At 36.1% G+C, this 13,008-nt stretch overlaps 1 protein-coding gene across 6 annotated transcripts in view; it reads left to right on the forward strand.

The window, feature by feature from the left end:
- Positions 1-13,008, forward strand: part of CNKSR2 (connector enhancer of kinase suppressor of Ras 2) — a 207,682-nt gene that overhangs the window by 108,068 nt on the left and 86,606 nt on the right. For 4 of the 6 annotated variants that reach the window (XM_017831465.1, XM_017831471.1, XM_017831468.1 and 1 more), the window contains exon 9: positions 4,450-4,596. The exons of the other annotated variants lie outside the window; for them this stretch is intronic. In XM_017831465.1, coding sequence (XP_017686954.1) covers positions 4,450-4,596 — 147 coding nt within the window. The remainder of the gene's footprint in view (positions 1-4,449; positions 4,597-13,008) is intronic. 6 annotated transcript variants of the gene reach the window in all.

The raw sequence follows: 13,008 nt of genomic DNA on the forward strand, positions 1-13,008 counted from the left end.
TACAAATCTGCAAGTCAGGAAAAAATTACAGTAACAGGAGAAAAAATAACAGTTTTCTTTTCATGGAAGCAGAAAGCTTTCATTAATTTTCATGAGAGTCTGATGACCTGTTGAACAGGAATACTCCTGTAAAACTATGGACTGTTCTGTTTACCATTTGACTGTTATTCCACCCTCTGCATGATGTCATTTCAATGTGTATCAGATTTTCACACTGCTTTTAAGTGATGCAGCTGTTCCATAGTTTCTTTGGGGATACAAGTCCAAGATTTTTCAGGCTGTAGGTAATTTTGTAGCATCCTAAAGATACTTGGTTTAGGTCCATCCAATTGTATTCGGGCTGTTTGCATGTTAATATTTTACAGAGCTCCTCTCTGGATGATAACATACAGCAGCACTCAAGAATGAGCACAGGAGTTTGGGAATACTGCCATGAGTGTGGCTCTGTGAAAAAAAGATTCAATGAATGGTCATGCTTCATTCAGAAAAAGGGAAGATTACTACCAGTTTTCCCCCTTGTCATAAAGGGGGGAATAGATTCGTCTGGGGAAGAAAGTAATTACTTAAGAACAACTTTTAATTATTTAAAATGTTACAGTTCTTGGCAATTTAGAATAGGAATTCAAAATAAAAGTTTAATTTCAAGCTGTTGTAATATTATCATCCAGATGTCCTTGCCTAAGCCAAAGAAACGCTGGGGTCTTGTAAAATATATCTTAACTTGCTCAAAGACCTCTTCTTTTCCTGGGTGGTGGATGGGAGACCTCTGATAGCACCCTCTGCTAAAGCTTTCTGTGATTTTGGGTAATGGGTGCTTGGCAGGGAAGATGAGTAGGATGTGTCAGATCTGGGTGCAACTGCACAGGGCTCCTGTATGCCCGTCTTGTCCTGCTGAGGCAACCTGGGTGGCCCTGAGTATCTCTGGAGCACTGTGGTGAGGCTTCCCAGCATGACCATAATCTCTGGGCATGTAGTGGTAGATGAATGAGAAATTTGGAGGTGGCCTGATGCTGTAGGCACCCTGTCTACAGGCTTGTTTCTCTTCTCACAGGGTATTGCCCTCCCCTTTGGGACGGTGGTGTCCCTGCCCATGCCACCCCCGGCAGCCCTGTTTATCTGGCCTTGGGCTGTAGGTCCTTGGATGACACAGATGTGGGCTACCCCTTCTATCCCTCCTTTCTGTGGCAGTAAACTACTCCAGCAAAGGTGCTGTAGCCTCCTTGGCAAAACCAGCTCAGCACAACCCCTCAGGGCACCCATGGGCCGCCCTCCGTGCCCTTGTCCCTCCCTGTGCTTGGCCAAGAGCTGCACTGGCAATGAGCTGTGATCCAGGCACTGGGCAGGAAAACCCAATGCTGGGCTTAGGCTGCCTCCAAAGACACCTCTTCTGACTGCTGCTTCTAGATGGCACTGGTTTAACAATGCAAATTGATTTTAAAGCAAACAACAGTAACTTCCTTGGTCTTTAAAAATGGGCACTTGGTCAGCATAGTGCACTCTTTTCGAAATTAATTACTCAGGTTATTTTAAATAAAGTTGTCTCAGTACAGTCCTTTTACATATTTGTTGAATTGGCAAACCAGTAATGAAACTTTCTTATTACTGTCCCTTTTTGCAGTATGTAAAATCAAATTGCACTTAAAAGAAAGTGTAGATTACATATCACTAAAGTGAATTTCTGAAAAACAGTTTTCAGTTCCACATATAGTCACTACCTTTTCCTCTTTTCAACCTAGACCGCCTCAAATAAAATTACTTCTGTTTTGTCTGTGTCAATATGAATTTCAATAGGAATTGAACTATGTTGGAACTGAAAAGCATGCCTCCTATGTGGATATCGATTTTCTTCCATTTATTGTTGACTGCTTCTAATGTGACTTTTTCCTCTTAGGCCAATTTAGTAATTTCTATTCAAATGATAAGCCTTCAAGACCTGTCTCAATAGGAAGAAAACTGTCAGGGAACTAAGTAAAAGCCGAAGATGAACTTAATTTGAAATTTATAGTAAACTCAGAATTTCCCTGTGCAAAGTTAAGTTAAATTGTTTTTATTCATGAGCTGCTAAATTAAATACATCAGATTTAGTGCTTTGAAGTGATTTTTTTTTTCTTTAATCCCCGTAACTCTCATAGACCAGATAATCTCCCATTTATTGCAAGGTAAGGCATATTTCAAATACAAGATACAGTTTATCTCTGCGAAGTATGAAAGTACATTTAAAATAATTTTTAAAATGCTAGAATAACAAAAAAAAGCCCAATTGTATTTATATTCCTCTGGCTGTTTCAGTGAGAAACATGCAGCATCCTACCAATTTAAATTGGAAGTATTTTACATCCTGACTCCCTAATTGAGGCCAAGTCAGAGGCCTCAAGGCTCTTTGTGCTGCTTTATTCAGCAGACGGATTCTTCTCCAGAAATCTGTCTTCAGTTGTTACATTAGGGAATTACAGTGTGCAGTAGCTTATGTACAGAGATACATTACATAAACTGTATTCCTTCTTTTTGGTATCAAGTGAAACCTTGCATATGTCCTCAGTGACATTATGTAACTACGGGGAATGTATTGCTTCTAAGCAGTGGTGGAAGTCTAAAAGTAAGAAAACAGTGTTGTAAATAGCAAGGTATTTTTTCAATTAAATCATGATGTTCAGACACAAAGCTTGGACTCAGAGACATTTCATTTAAATACTGTAGAAACACAGTGGAGACCTCACTAGGATGTAGGAATGGAGCTGGAGTTGATTGCACTAATGTTTCATTTTATTCAAAGTGTGATAATCATATGTCTAGTACATTGGACTGAAAATAAGAATTTTAGTATGCTTGGAAGTCTTCTGTAGATACTGAAAAATATTCTCTAATGATGCATGTTGTCAATACCCATTTTCTTTGCATACTATAATATTACTATAGAAGTACATTCTGAATATAATGAACTTTGCTCTGGTGAAAACAGGACAGGTAGGTGCACAGGAGCTGAGGAAAGAGTGATGAGGTTTGAGCAATATCTGTGATTCCGGGTGGTTGGTAAACATTAGAGTTGGCTTAAGTGTCATGTTCATATGGCAGTACCAGTTCTTAAAATAAGTGATATTAAACAAACAAAGTGAGGTTCTGTGTAGTAGGGAATAAGTAGCAACAACCTACTTGTAATTATCTTGCTTAAGTATAGGTAACAAATATATATTTGTCTCATTGCACTATAGCAATGATAAGGACCATCTGCACTCTGTTCACATTGCCTATTTCATTTTTTCAAATGTATTGACATGACACAAAATAACTTTTTTAAGGTTAAGTTACCTTATCACTTCAGAAGTCTAGATTTTTTTTTTTCTTTTCTCAGTTGGGTAATTTTGTTATTAATGTTGTTCTTGTACAAATTGTGAAAGTGGAAAAATATTTATAAATGTGATCCTTTAGACAGTAAAATTTAGTTGTTTGTTTAGGGGGGAGAGAGAGAAAAAAAGGTAGAAAAGGTGTCAAGTTTATAGAAATAATCACCTTCTGACTCTACAGGCCAAGATTTTCAAGGGATGTATGATTCCATGTATTGCCAATCTAAGTGCCAAACTTGAAAAAGCAGGGTTTTAACACCGTAAAGCATTTCACAATAGATACCTAGTAATCAGGCATTATTCAGACTTAACACTATTGTCATTGTCAGTTGTAATGTTTTAATATTTGAAGTACTTTTTTCAAAAATGCAAAGTAGATTATTCAGAAAGTTCTATCCTGCATTTATAAACAAAGAGTTGTTACTTTCCATGTTAGTCAAGTTTTTAATTTTAGAATATTTCAAAATGCTGTAATTAAATTAGGAAAATTTTACTTTAGGCTGGACTACATCAAGTAGTGACTGGACTACATTTCTGTCATTGATTTACTGTATTTGTTTCTGAATCATGAAAGAAGTACTATTTTAAAAAAGGCCTTTTGTTTCTGACTTTATTTTTATAGCAGTGTGAAGAGTAGAAGATTTTCTTGAACTGTTTTGTGCTTGCATAAGCTGCTAGGAGTAGTAGTGTATGACTACATGTGGTTAGTGGACTTCAAACAGTAACCATGAAGTACCAAATGCTCAGTTTTGAAATGAACTGTCAATGCAGAAGCCAGGGCTTTTTAACTTTCTAGTTTCTAAAGTCTGTGTGCCAGAGAGAAGTTTGAAAACACCTTGAGATTTAATTGTGCATTTGCAGTGAAGTAACAGTAGTTTATTAATTCTAAAACCTGAAATGATGCATATACATGGTAATGCATTATAATAATTATTTTAGTTTACATGATTTCTATGCAGTAATTAAATTTTGACATTTCTAGAATTAATTTCCTTTAATATATATATACACTCCTATAATGTTATTTTAGTAATCTTATTTTAAAAGGGAACATTACATATTGAATACTGTACCTCAATTTTATTGTAATGATTTTACTGGTTACCAGGTGGGGTGGCAGTTGAAAAATTTGGTGAATGCACTACGAGAGGATCCGAGTGGTGTTATCTTAACTTTGAAAAAGCGACCTCAGAGCATGCTTACCTCAGCACCAGCTTTACTGAAAAATATGAGATGGAAGCCCCTTGCTCTGCAGGTAATGAAGCTTAATCATAAGTCATACACCATCATTTTAACTATAGATTATCTCAATGATGCTTTATTGTGCTTCATCCTCAGCAGCATATGGATTTACTCTTGTATAGTTTGAAGAATTGTTTCTGAAATTATTTTTCTGAAGTTTGTTCTCATAGGCTTAATTGAAATTAAACCTGTTAGAACTTTTCAAAGTTAAGAAGTAATCATCCCAGTGTTCTACAGTGCAGAAAAGTAGCCTCAGATAATTTTTCTAGCCAAGGGAAAACAAGCATGCTTTACAAATGGGTAAATTTTAGTTTGGTTTCCTGTGAAGATCTCAGTACAATATAACCTCAAAAAAAAGAGGGGAAAAAACTGTTTGAGTTCTCAGTTTGATCACTCATGAAGTTACAGGAAAATTTATAAGGTGATTGTATTCAATAAAGCACTTGACCATCAGTTTTTCTCATGTAAATAAAGTTGTATTTGTGTCAAAGTTGCCTTGCACATAAGGAGGTGTTAGCATAGGGTATTGGCTGGGCACCTAATATTAGTAAGCCTGCAGTATACTGAAAACAATGAAATGGTTTCATTAAAGCTTTCATGTTTACCTCTAGGATAAAATGTCACTGTGATGGATTACTCTAGGAAATAAAAGTTATGTTCAGACTGATGAAGTCATGTAACCAACAGATGGAACCAACAAATAATCTGTTTTTCAATTCAATTCAGATAGAATAATGTTTAGCAATTTATTTTCTTTGGGACTTTTTATTATCACAGTAAAAACTTTAATTAAAAATTAAGTACATTTCAAAGATAAAAGACTTCTGCAAAGTTTGGACAAAAGGAAAATGAGCTATGAAAATGCCACTGCCATTAGCTGTGGTCTTTGCCGTTTAAAATATTAAGAGATACCTAGAAAGAACTAATGCTGTGAAGAACTTTTTTCAGATATGTGTATATATATATATATGCATATATATATATATATTTTATAATGGTTAAATGCATCATAATCTTTAAAACTGAGTAAGTTTTTAAATAACTGAGATGTCTTGATCTTTCAGATGTAAAGACCTGACTAGACATATGACAAAAACTTTCAACCAGAAATATCTTATTAGCGTCTGAACATAAAATTGCAAATCTGTGTGCATGTTGTGAGTGCATGAATGTCCATACTTGAAGGCTGCACTTTTATCATAGCTGTAGTGAGAATATAAATACAAATGTAAAATGCACATCACTGCCTTAAATGGGGTCCAATGCTTTCAGTCTAAATCCTGTTTGGGTGAGTTTGGTATTTCTTTGTGTGAACTGGGCCATTCTCCTAAATACTCCTTTTTGCTTGACTTCATCATTTGCCACTAGAATAATTGTGCTGAAGTCCCCACAAGAGAAGTTTCTGACAGGTACTAGGGTGTTACTCAATGGATTTAGCTTTTGATATCTACTATATGCATATCTACATATCATTCAAGTTTCTCATTTTTTCTCCCTTTGACCAGCAGACTTACATGAACAGTTACTGGTTCATTCATCTTGACCTATTTTAAACTGATCTACCTTAGATACAGTGAATTTGACCCAGCACATGTCTCTTTTCTATGCATTTGATGGTAAAGGGAGTCTGGACAGCCAACTTGAACGTAGTTTATCTGTATTGGATGACACTGACCCTAGATAGTGTTCTTCTATAATCTTACAGACTTGGGGAGTAGGGGGGCAATGGGAGTATTGCGTTTGGTGTGGAGTTTTTTTTTTTGCTGATAGCATAAAGAATATTAATATTTTCAAGGCTAATATTAATACAAATAGAGATACTGTTAAACATTACAGATATAATTCTGGTAACATGATACTATTCTGATTTTATCAAACGTGACACCAGGAAAAGGCCAGAGCCTCATTCAGCACTTATGTGTGCAGTGGGCATATGTGTGTCTGTTACAATTTATGATTTTAGCATGAGAAACAATAGTTTTTTTAAGTAGGCAGAGTGTGGACAAAGCTCCAGGGTGAAGTGCAGACAAACTTCAGAAGCTGCATAATGTGGAAATTTGTGTTGATTTATGGAGATCAGAGTTGAACAGATGTTAAAGTCAGCTGATGTTAAAGTTTAAATGTAGCCTAAGTGTGAAATTGGTACCATACGTTATATCAATAACAAGCAGCAAAAGCATTGGGTGCAGTATAATTTTGTAGCTGTAAAAATATGAACAAGTTATGTTTATTTAGCAAATTTTCTGGAAAAAAATGTCTTCGGAAAAACTGTAAGTATGGCAATTGCAATTTGACCCTCTGACTGGTGTGAAATTTCTTATATTGCTGATTCATGTAAAGGGGCTATCCTTTGTTAGGAGCTGGGGAGGTAATGTGAGAGAAGAGGGAGAAGGTGACAGCAAATAGCAAAAAAACGTAAGGGAAAGCAGTACTTACATCACCTTAGCAAGCAGGGGAGGTTATGACAAATCATTTTCCCATATCAGGATGTCTTACAATAATTGAGATCATTACAACTGTGCTGTCATCCCAGAGTTAAGTTAATTGAACCATATGTACAATTCAGCAGACACAAGCTATAAGGAAATTATGATTCAGTAATAATTCTGTTAAAGTGCAAAATATGACCAAAATATTCAAAAGATTGTAGAAGGAGATATGGGGATGAAATTCTGATAAAGTGGGAAATAAGAGCAGCAAAATGACTGCTGTGGTTTTTTTGGTTCTGCAAATAGATTGAACACAGAAAAATGTGGTGTCACATCCTAATCATATTGCAATGAATAAGGTGGGAAGGTGGAAGTTTGCCCTAATGTAAGGAGGCTGACACAGAAGCAGAGACTTGAGGTTTTGTAAGCATCCCACCAATGAATATATTTAACAGCTGATGCCGTGGATGTAGAAGGTAAATATTTCAGTGAATTAAATTAGGAAACTCATTTACAATGAAATGTACATTGTAATGTTTTAATTGAGAACCTTCAAAACTTAATTTTAGCTTAAAGTAAATAATGTTGAGGCATTACTGGTAAATTGCATTCTGCTTGTTTAGCCAGTAATTGTGTATGAGAACATGAAATTTGCCATTTGCAGCTACATGACAAACTAGACTTAATGGAGAGATACTAAATATGCCTGTAAGCTGGGAAAGTGCTAGATGAGTCTTCCAGTTCAGGCAATATGCAGGTACTACCAGTGGATCAAGCAGTTTTATGTGTAAGTGACAGGGCACCCTGGTAGTTAAATTATAAACTCCGATAGTGAAATTTTTTAAGAGCTTTCTGTCATCTGTTAGTGATCTAGATTAGCCACAAGCCAAATGAACATTTGTGGTCTCCATGTCTGGAAAACACTTTCAGACCATTCAGATATTAAGTGCTTTTTAATTGGCATAAATACTTCTTAGAATATTCAGTTGTTTACTTTTGACAGCTCTGCCTTCACATCACAGTGTTGCCATGAATTAGGAGTTAAGTGCAGGCTACATTATTATTGATTAATTCTTTGTGTTGTTTTTTTTTTTCTTTTTGGCAGAAATGTGGTATATTCATTCTTTTCACAAATATCCTTAGAATAAATATGAAAGATTAGGGAAAAGAAAGAAGAAGAATTATGCATCTTGTGTAGCAGTCCTGAAACTGATATTGAATGGCTTGATGTACAGTCAAATAATACAATTAGCCTATGGCTATACCATGCATCATTACATAATAAGTTTGTATTTATAAGCGCATTAATTCCAGCTCTAGGGTCAATCACTACAGAAATAAAAAACTTTTTTTTTTTCTTTTCCCCCCTCTTGTGTCCTGATTAAAGAAAATGCTGTTTGGTTGGGTTTTTTTCTCTTTTCAGTCAGTTGATTGTCTGTTTTAATATCCATCAGTATCCAACCTCTAACTGATAATCAAGGTTCTCTCATGATACATTTGGAATCATATCCAAATTTGTGAAGTCAAGGGATTTTTCAGCCTGCATTTGTTGCTATTGCTTTTATAATATTTGAATAGGGCAGCTGTGGCCTTGGGGAATTTAGTGGTTGCCTTTTGCAATTGAATGTATTCATTAATATGGTATTGTACCATGAATTTTAAGATGTTATGCCTGCAAGACAAACCTTACTAAATTTGCCTTTCAGTTACTTTTCTTAATACTCTGAGCAGTTGTGTGAGAACCCAGAATGATATTTCAGTTTGCAATGTTTGTCTTTCTGACTGGGCTGAATGTGGTGAACAAACCAATTAACTTTAACCTTTAATTTTTTTTATTTTTCTTACTTTACATAGAGGTGACTTTATCTTTGAACTCTCCAAATTTTTGTCTGGTTCAAAACCTAACTTAAATAAATGTTCTCTACTCTAGATTGTCTGTTTTATTTCTCCTTTCTACTTTGTGTTATTCTGGGGAGGTTTCAAAGGGAGGCTCCCCGAAGTGCTGTTTGAACAAGGGTGGAAAGCTCAACAGAGAAGATTCTCGGAGCATATGGAATTTTATGTGAGTCACTATCATCACTCTGACAAGAGCCTAGCTGCAAAGTCCTCTGCCTTCTGGAAAATGCTTTGTTAATTAGTCAAAAACAAAGTGGACTTTACTACAGTGTGGAAGACTCTTCATCCATTTTCTTTATAATACAGCAAAGGAGTGCTAGAACAACATGTGCCATGCTGTGGTTAATTTGGACTACACCCACCAAAAAGGCTCTTCCTCATCTCAATGAGATTGGGGCAGGTCAAGCTGCCAGCCACATCTTGTGTATTGACTGGGAAAAAAAACCTTCTGACCGCTCCTTCACCAAGCCTATTTAAATGTCACCTTTTGTATATCCAAATAGTTCACTGTACTGTTTTGTATTTGATTAAATTGTACCGTTACAAAATCACCAGCAACTCAGTATCTGTAGTTTTTTTAGCAGGTTTTTTTTGATTAGATATGCATCATATTTCCACTATGGTATATCCAGCTTTTCAGCCTCCTAAGAAGCAACAGCACCAATAACAACACTCCTTTGTTTGAAAGTATCAAAAGTATTTGTTTGAAATATTTAGTGTATTTCCTTACTTGATTATATTGCCTCCTTCATTCATCTAGAGACAATGCTATCATCATCATTTATGTTTAGAATTAATGATCCTACACTTTTTAATCATTAAATTTGAATAAAATATTAACTTGTTTGCTTTTAAGTTACTTGTTTGTCTTTCAGCTACATGGGAACTGGGCATTCTTTGCAGCACTGTTAAAATGGATTCTGACTGAATTAGTTACAGTATTGCATTACTTCACATCATGGTTGTTCTTATAAAAAGTTTATTTTGTTGGAAACATTTTGTTCAGTGAATTGTCATAACCTTGATCCAATATGAAAAATATATTTGCAGTAAAATCTATTTACTGATGCAAATACTGTATAAAGATAATAGAATTTAAAATTTTGTATTGGTTTTGCTTGTATTTGGAAAAGTTGTATGCCTTTTTTCTGGAGCAATGTTTCTCAAACTATATATTGCTGGTTCCAAGGGAGTTAATGAAAGGTTCAAAGAGTTTTAAAAACATTAAAAGAATTTTAGATAGTGTATATTAAATATTAATTACATTCATTGTTTAGAGAGAAAAAGCAAAAATATTATGCTGACTCACTGGGGACACCCTCTCAGTTCCTTCAGGATTGGGGATGGGAAAAGCAGCAATAGGTCCTAGTAGCAAGAGGGAGGTGGGGAGTGCATGGCAGAGCTAACCAGGGACAGAACAGCTGCGAGGGGAGAGGGGACTTGGATGTCTGTGTGCTATCAGTCAGTACTTACAGGGACCTCCTATTTCCCTGCATTAGAGAAACTGATGTGCTGTAAGTAAAGATGGTTGGTTACCCCTTCCCTGGCCAACTGACTATTTGGGAAAGGCTCCATGAAGACTAATGATCCGGAAGGAGGATGGTGCATTCAAAACGTTTAAGAAATAGTACTCCAAAATGTACTGAAATATGGATTTTGTGTCTGTCATTGTGGGTTAACATTGATGCAGGGTCATTTGTGGAACATTTTTTAGGTTACTCCAAATTTTAATATGTAAATTCTAAACTTTTCCTGCCAGGCTATTCCCATGGGTCAAGTATTTAACTCTTTGGACTTGAAAACTTTTTAGTTTTATTGCTGTATCAGCAATCCCCCTTGCCCTGACCAGCCTGCCAAAAGGAACTGCAGCAGGAAAATCTCTACTCCTTGGAAGTTAATTAACTCAGGGATATCACTGATCTCCAATGCATCCAATTGAGAAATACTTGAATGGAGTTCCATGTGGTTTTCCTGTTCAATGTGCTGCATATGGTTCACTGAGTGGCTGCCATTGAACTGGAGAGCTACATGAGCTGATTTACTTGCAGATGACCAGATTGACTTGACTTTGAATGGTTGAGGTCTCTAAATTTCAATGCAAAATGTCAGGTAGATGCACCATACACACAGGCCATGGTCTGAAGGCTTTCTTTTCAATCAAGGGGGTCTGAAGACTTTTAATTCCTTATAAAAATGAAAGCTGAACTCCTACAGCACAAGGTGGTAGGTACAACAGTGCTCTCAGTGTGTTGAGCTACTACCAGGAGAGACCATTTAAATACTTTTACCATGTAGAAATTCTTACTGAGCTGTTGCTTTACTGGTGAAGTCTTGATAACTACTTTTTTATTTTAAAAGTGGTGAGCAATTTTTAAATTTGGATTTCCCTTTTTCTTCTAATTAAACAGCTTTTCTGTTTCTGCGGAAATAAGCAGAGAGTTGAGTTTGGCAATACAAAAGAAATTTGGAAAAGATACGAGAATGTTTTGAGACAATCCTACAGGATTGTGCTTCCACTTGTACTAGATCGTATTACAATTTCTATACCCTTGGGAGTTCCAGGTGCCCTGGGAAGATGTACCCACCTTGCCATCCTGTGAGGTACCACATCCATTCAGACTTTCACCAATTACACTGTATTTTCACCTCTGAAAGTGTCTGACATGGGAACAGTTACCTGTAAACTAGATAGCTTGTGGTTTTCTGTGTTAGACTGAATACCATTTCTTCCTATTACATTCACTGTTTTTAACTACTTTCCTGTGCCAAAAAAATAAACTAAAATAGGCATTTTTCAAAGATTTACAAACCCGAACTGATTTCCAGCATCAACCAGCAAATTGTCTGGAGGACAAACTGAGCTGTATGTTGAGGCTGTGTATTACACCAAAAAGAATCCTCAGACTTTAGCAAATTTATTTTTTTTTTTCAGAAATTAACTCATTATTAGTAGTATTTAAATAATTGCAGCCCGGTATTCCAGGCTGTAACATAAGGGAAATTCTTTACCTGTGTCCTCTAGCCCTCTGGCAGCTTGTCAGGACTGCCACAGGCGCATCAACCCCTTGTACATCCAGATCACTCTTAGGCTTGAGCATGACTTTCCTTACATGACATAAACTCCTATTGAGTGCCACCAGTCTAGTTTCTGGGGCTCCCTTTCCTCTTATCTACCCATTCACGCAGGTAAAGTAAAGGGTTGTCTTCCTCCTGTAATTAGAGAACAGCAAACCCCTACCCAGGCTCTCTTCCTCCAAGTGCTCCTGCTGGTATAAGCCATGAGCAAACAGCTTGGGCTTAACAAGTGTAAACAGTATCTAAGTCACAAAATTCTGTTGGTTTACAATGAAAATTAATTCGACAAGCTACTCAGCAAGGTGTAATTGTCATAGAAGTGCAAGGTATCAAAAAGGAAATAACCAGTGTTGTATTAGTAAGTGGTTCAAAAACATCTATGGCTATGTTGTCACAGGTGAAAATTAAAAGATAAGGTTTTTGTTTCTCTGAAAGCTGGGGGGGAGGGTTCAGGGTGTTTTTTATGGGTTGGGTTTGGGTTTTTTTTACCCTGTTTTACCACCAGCTTTATTCTTACTTTTGCAGACTTTTGTCTTGTTTTTAGTGGTTGTAAAGTCTTTTACCTGTCTGATTTTGTGTGTGTGTCTTTCTTTCTCTCTTCCTGTAAATACCGGTAGTCTTTCCTTGGCCTGGCTATAGAATACTCACATTAACTCTAATGAGCAAGGAAAGAATTAAGCAGTATCATTGTTTATAGGATGCAGTTTTTGAATATTCAAAAAGAGAAAACTTTTGTCAGTTTGTAGCTGTTGCTTTAAAGGTGGACTTGCAAAGTTTTAATAAGTCAATTTTAAGCATACATTTTATTATATTTGAGATAAATTATATCTAACACAGCTCTGTTCCTAAAACAAGGCAATAACTGGCTAAAGCATGGGGTGATATTCATTGTTCCTATGTACAGATTTTAAAAAAGTAACACAATGGTGGGGACTTCACTTGACAAGCATAAGTTTGAATGGCTAGTTTATGAAAGGCCAACATTTTGAGGAAGTTTCTGCTGTTAAATTTTTGAGAGATTCTGC

The sequence above is a fragment of the Lepidothrix coronata genome, unplaced genomic scaffold, assembly GCF_001604755.1.
Source record: "Lepidothrix coronata isolate B3197 unplaced genomic scaffold, Lepidothrix_coronata-1.0 Scaffold191, whole genome shotgun sequence".
Taxonomy (NCBI): Eukaryota; Metazoa; Chordata; class Aves; order Passeriformes; family Pipridae; genus Lepidothrix; species Lepidothrix coronata.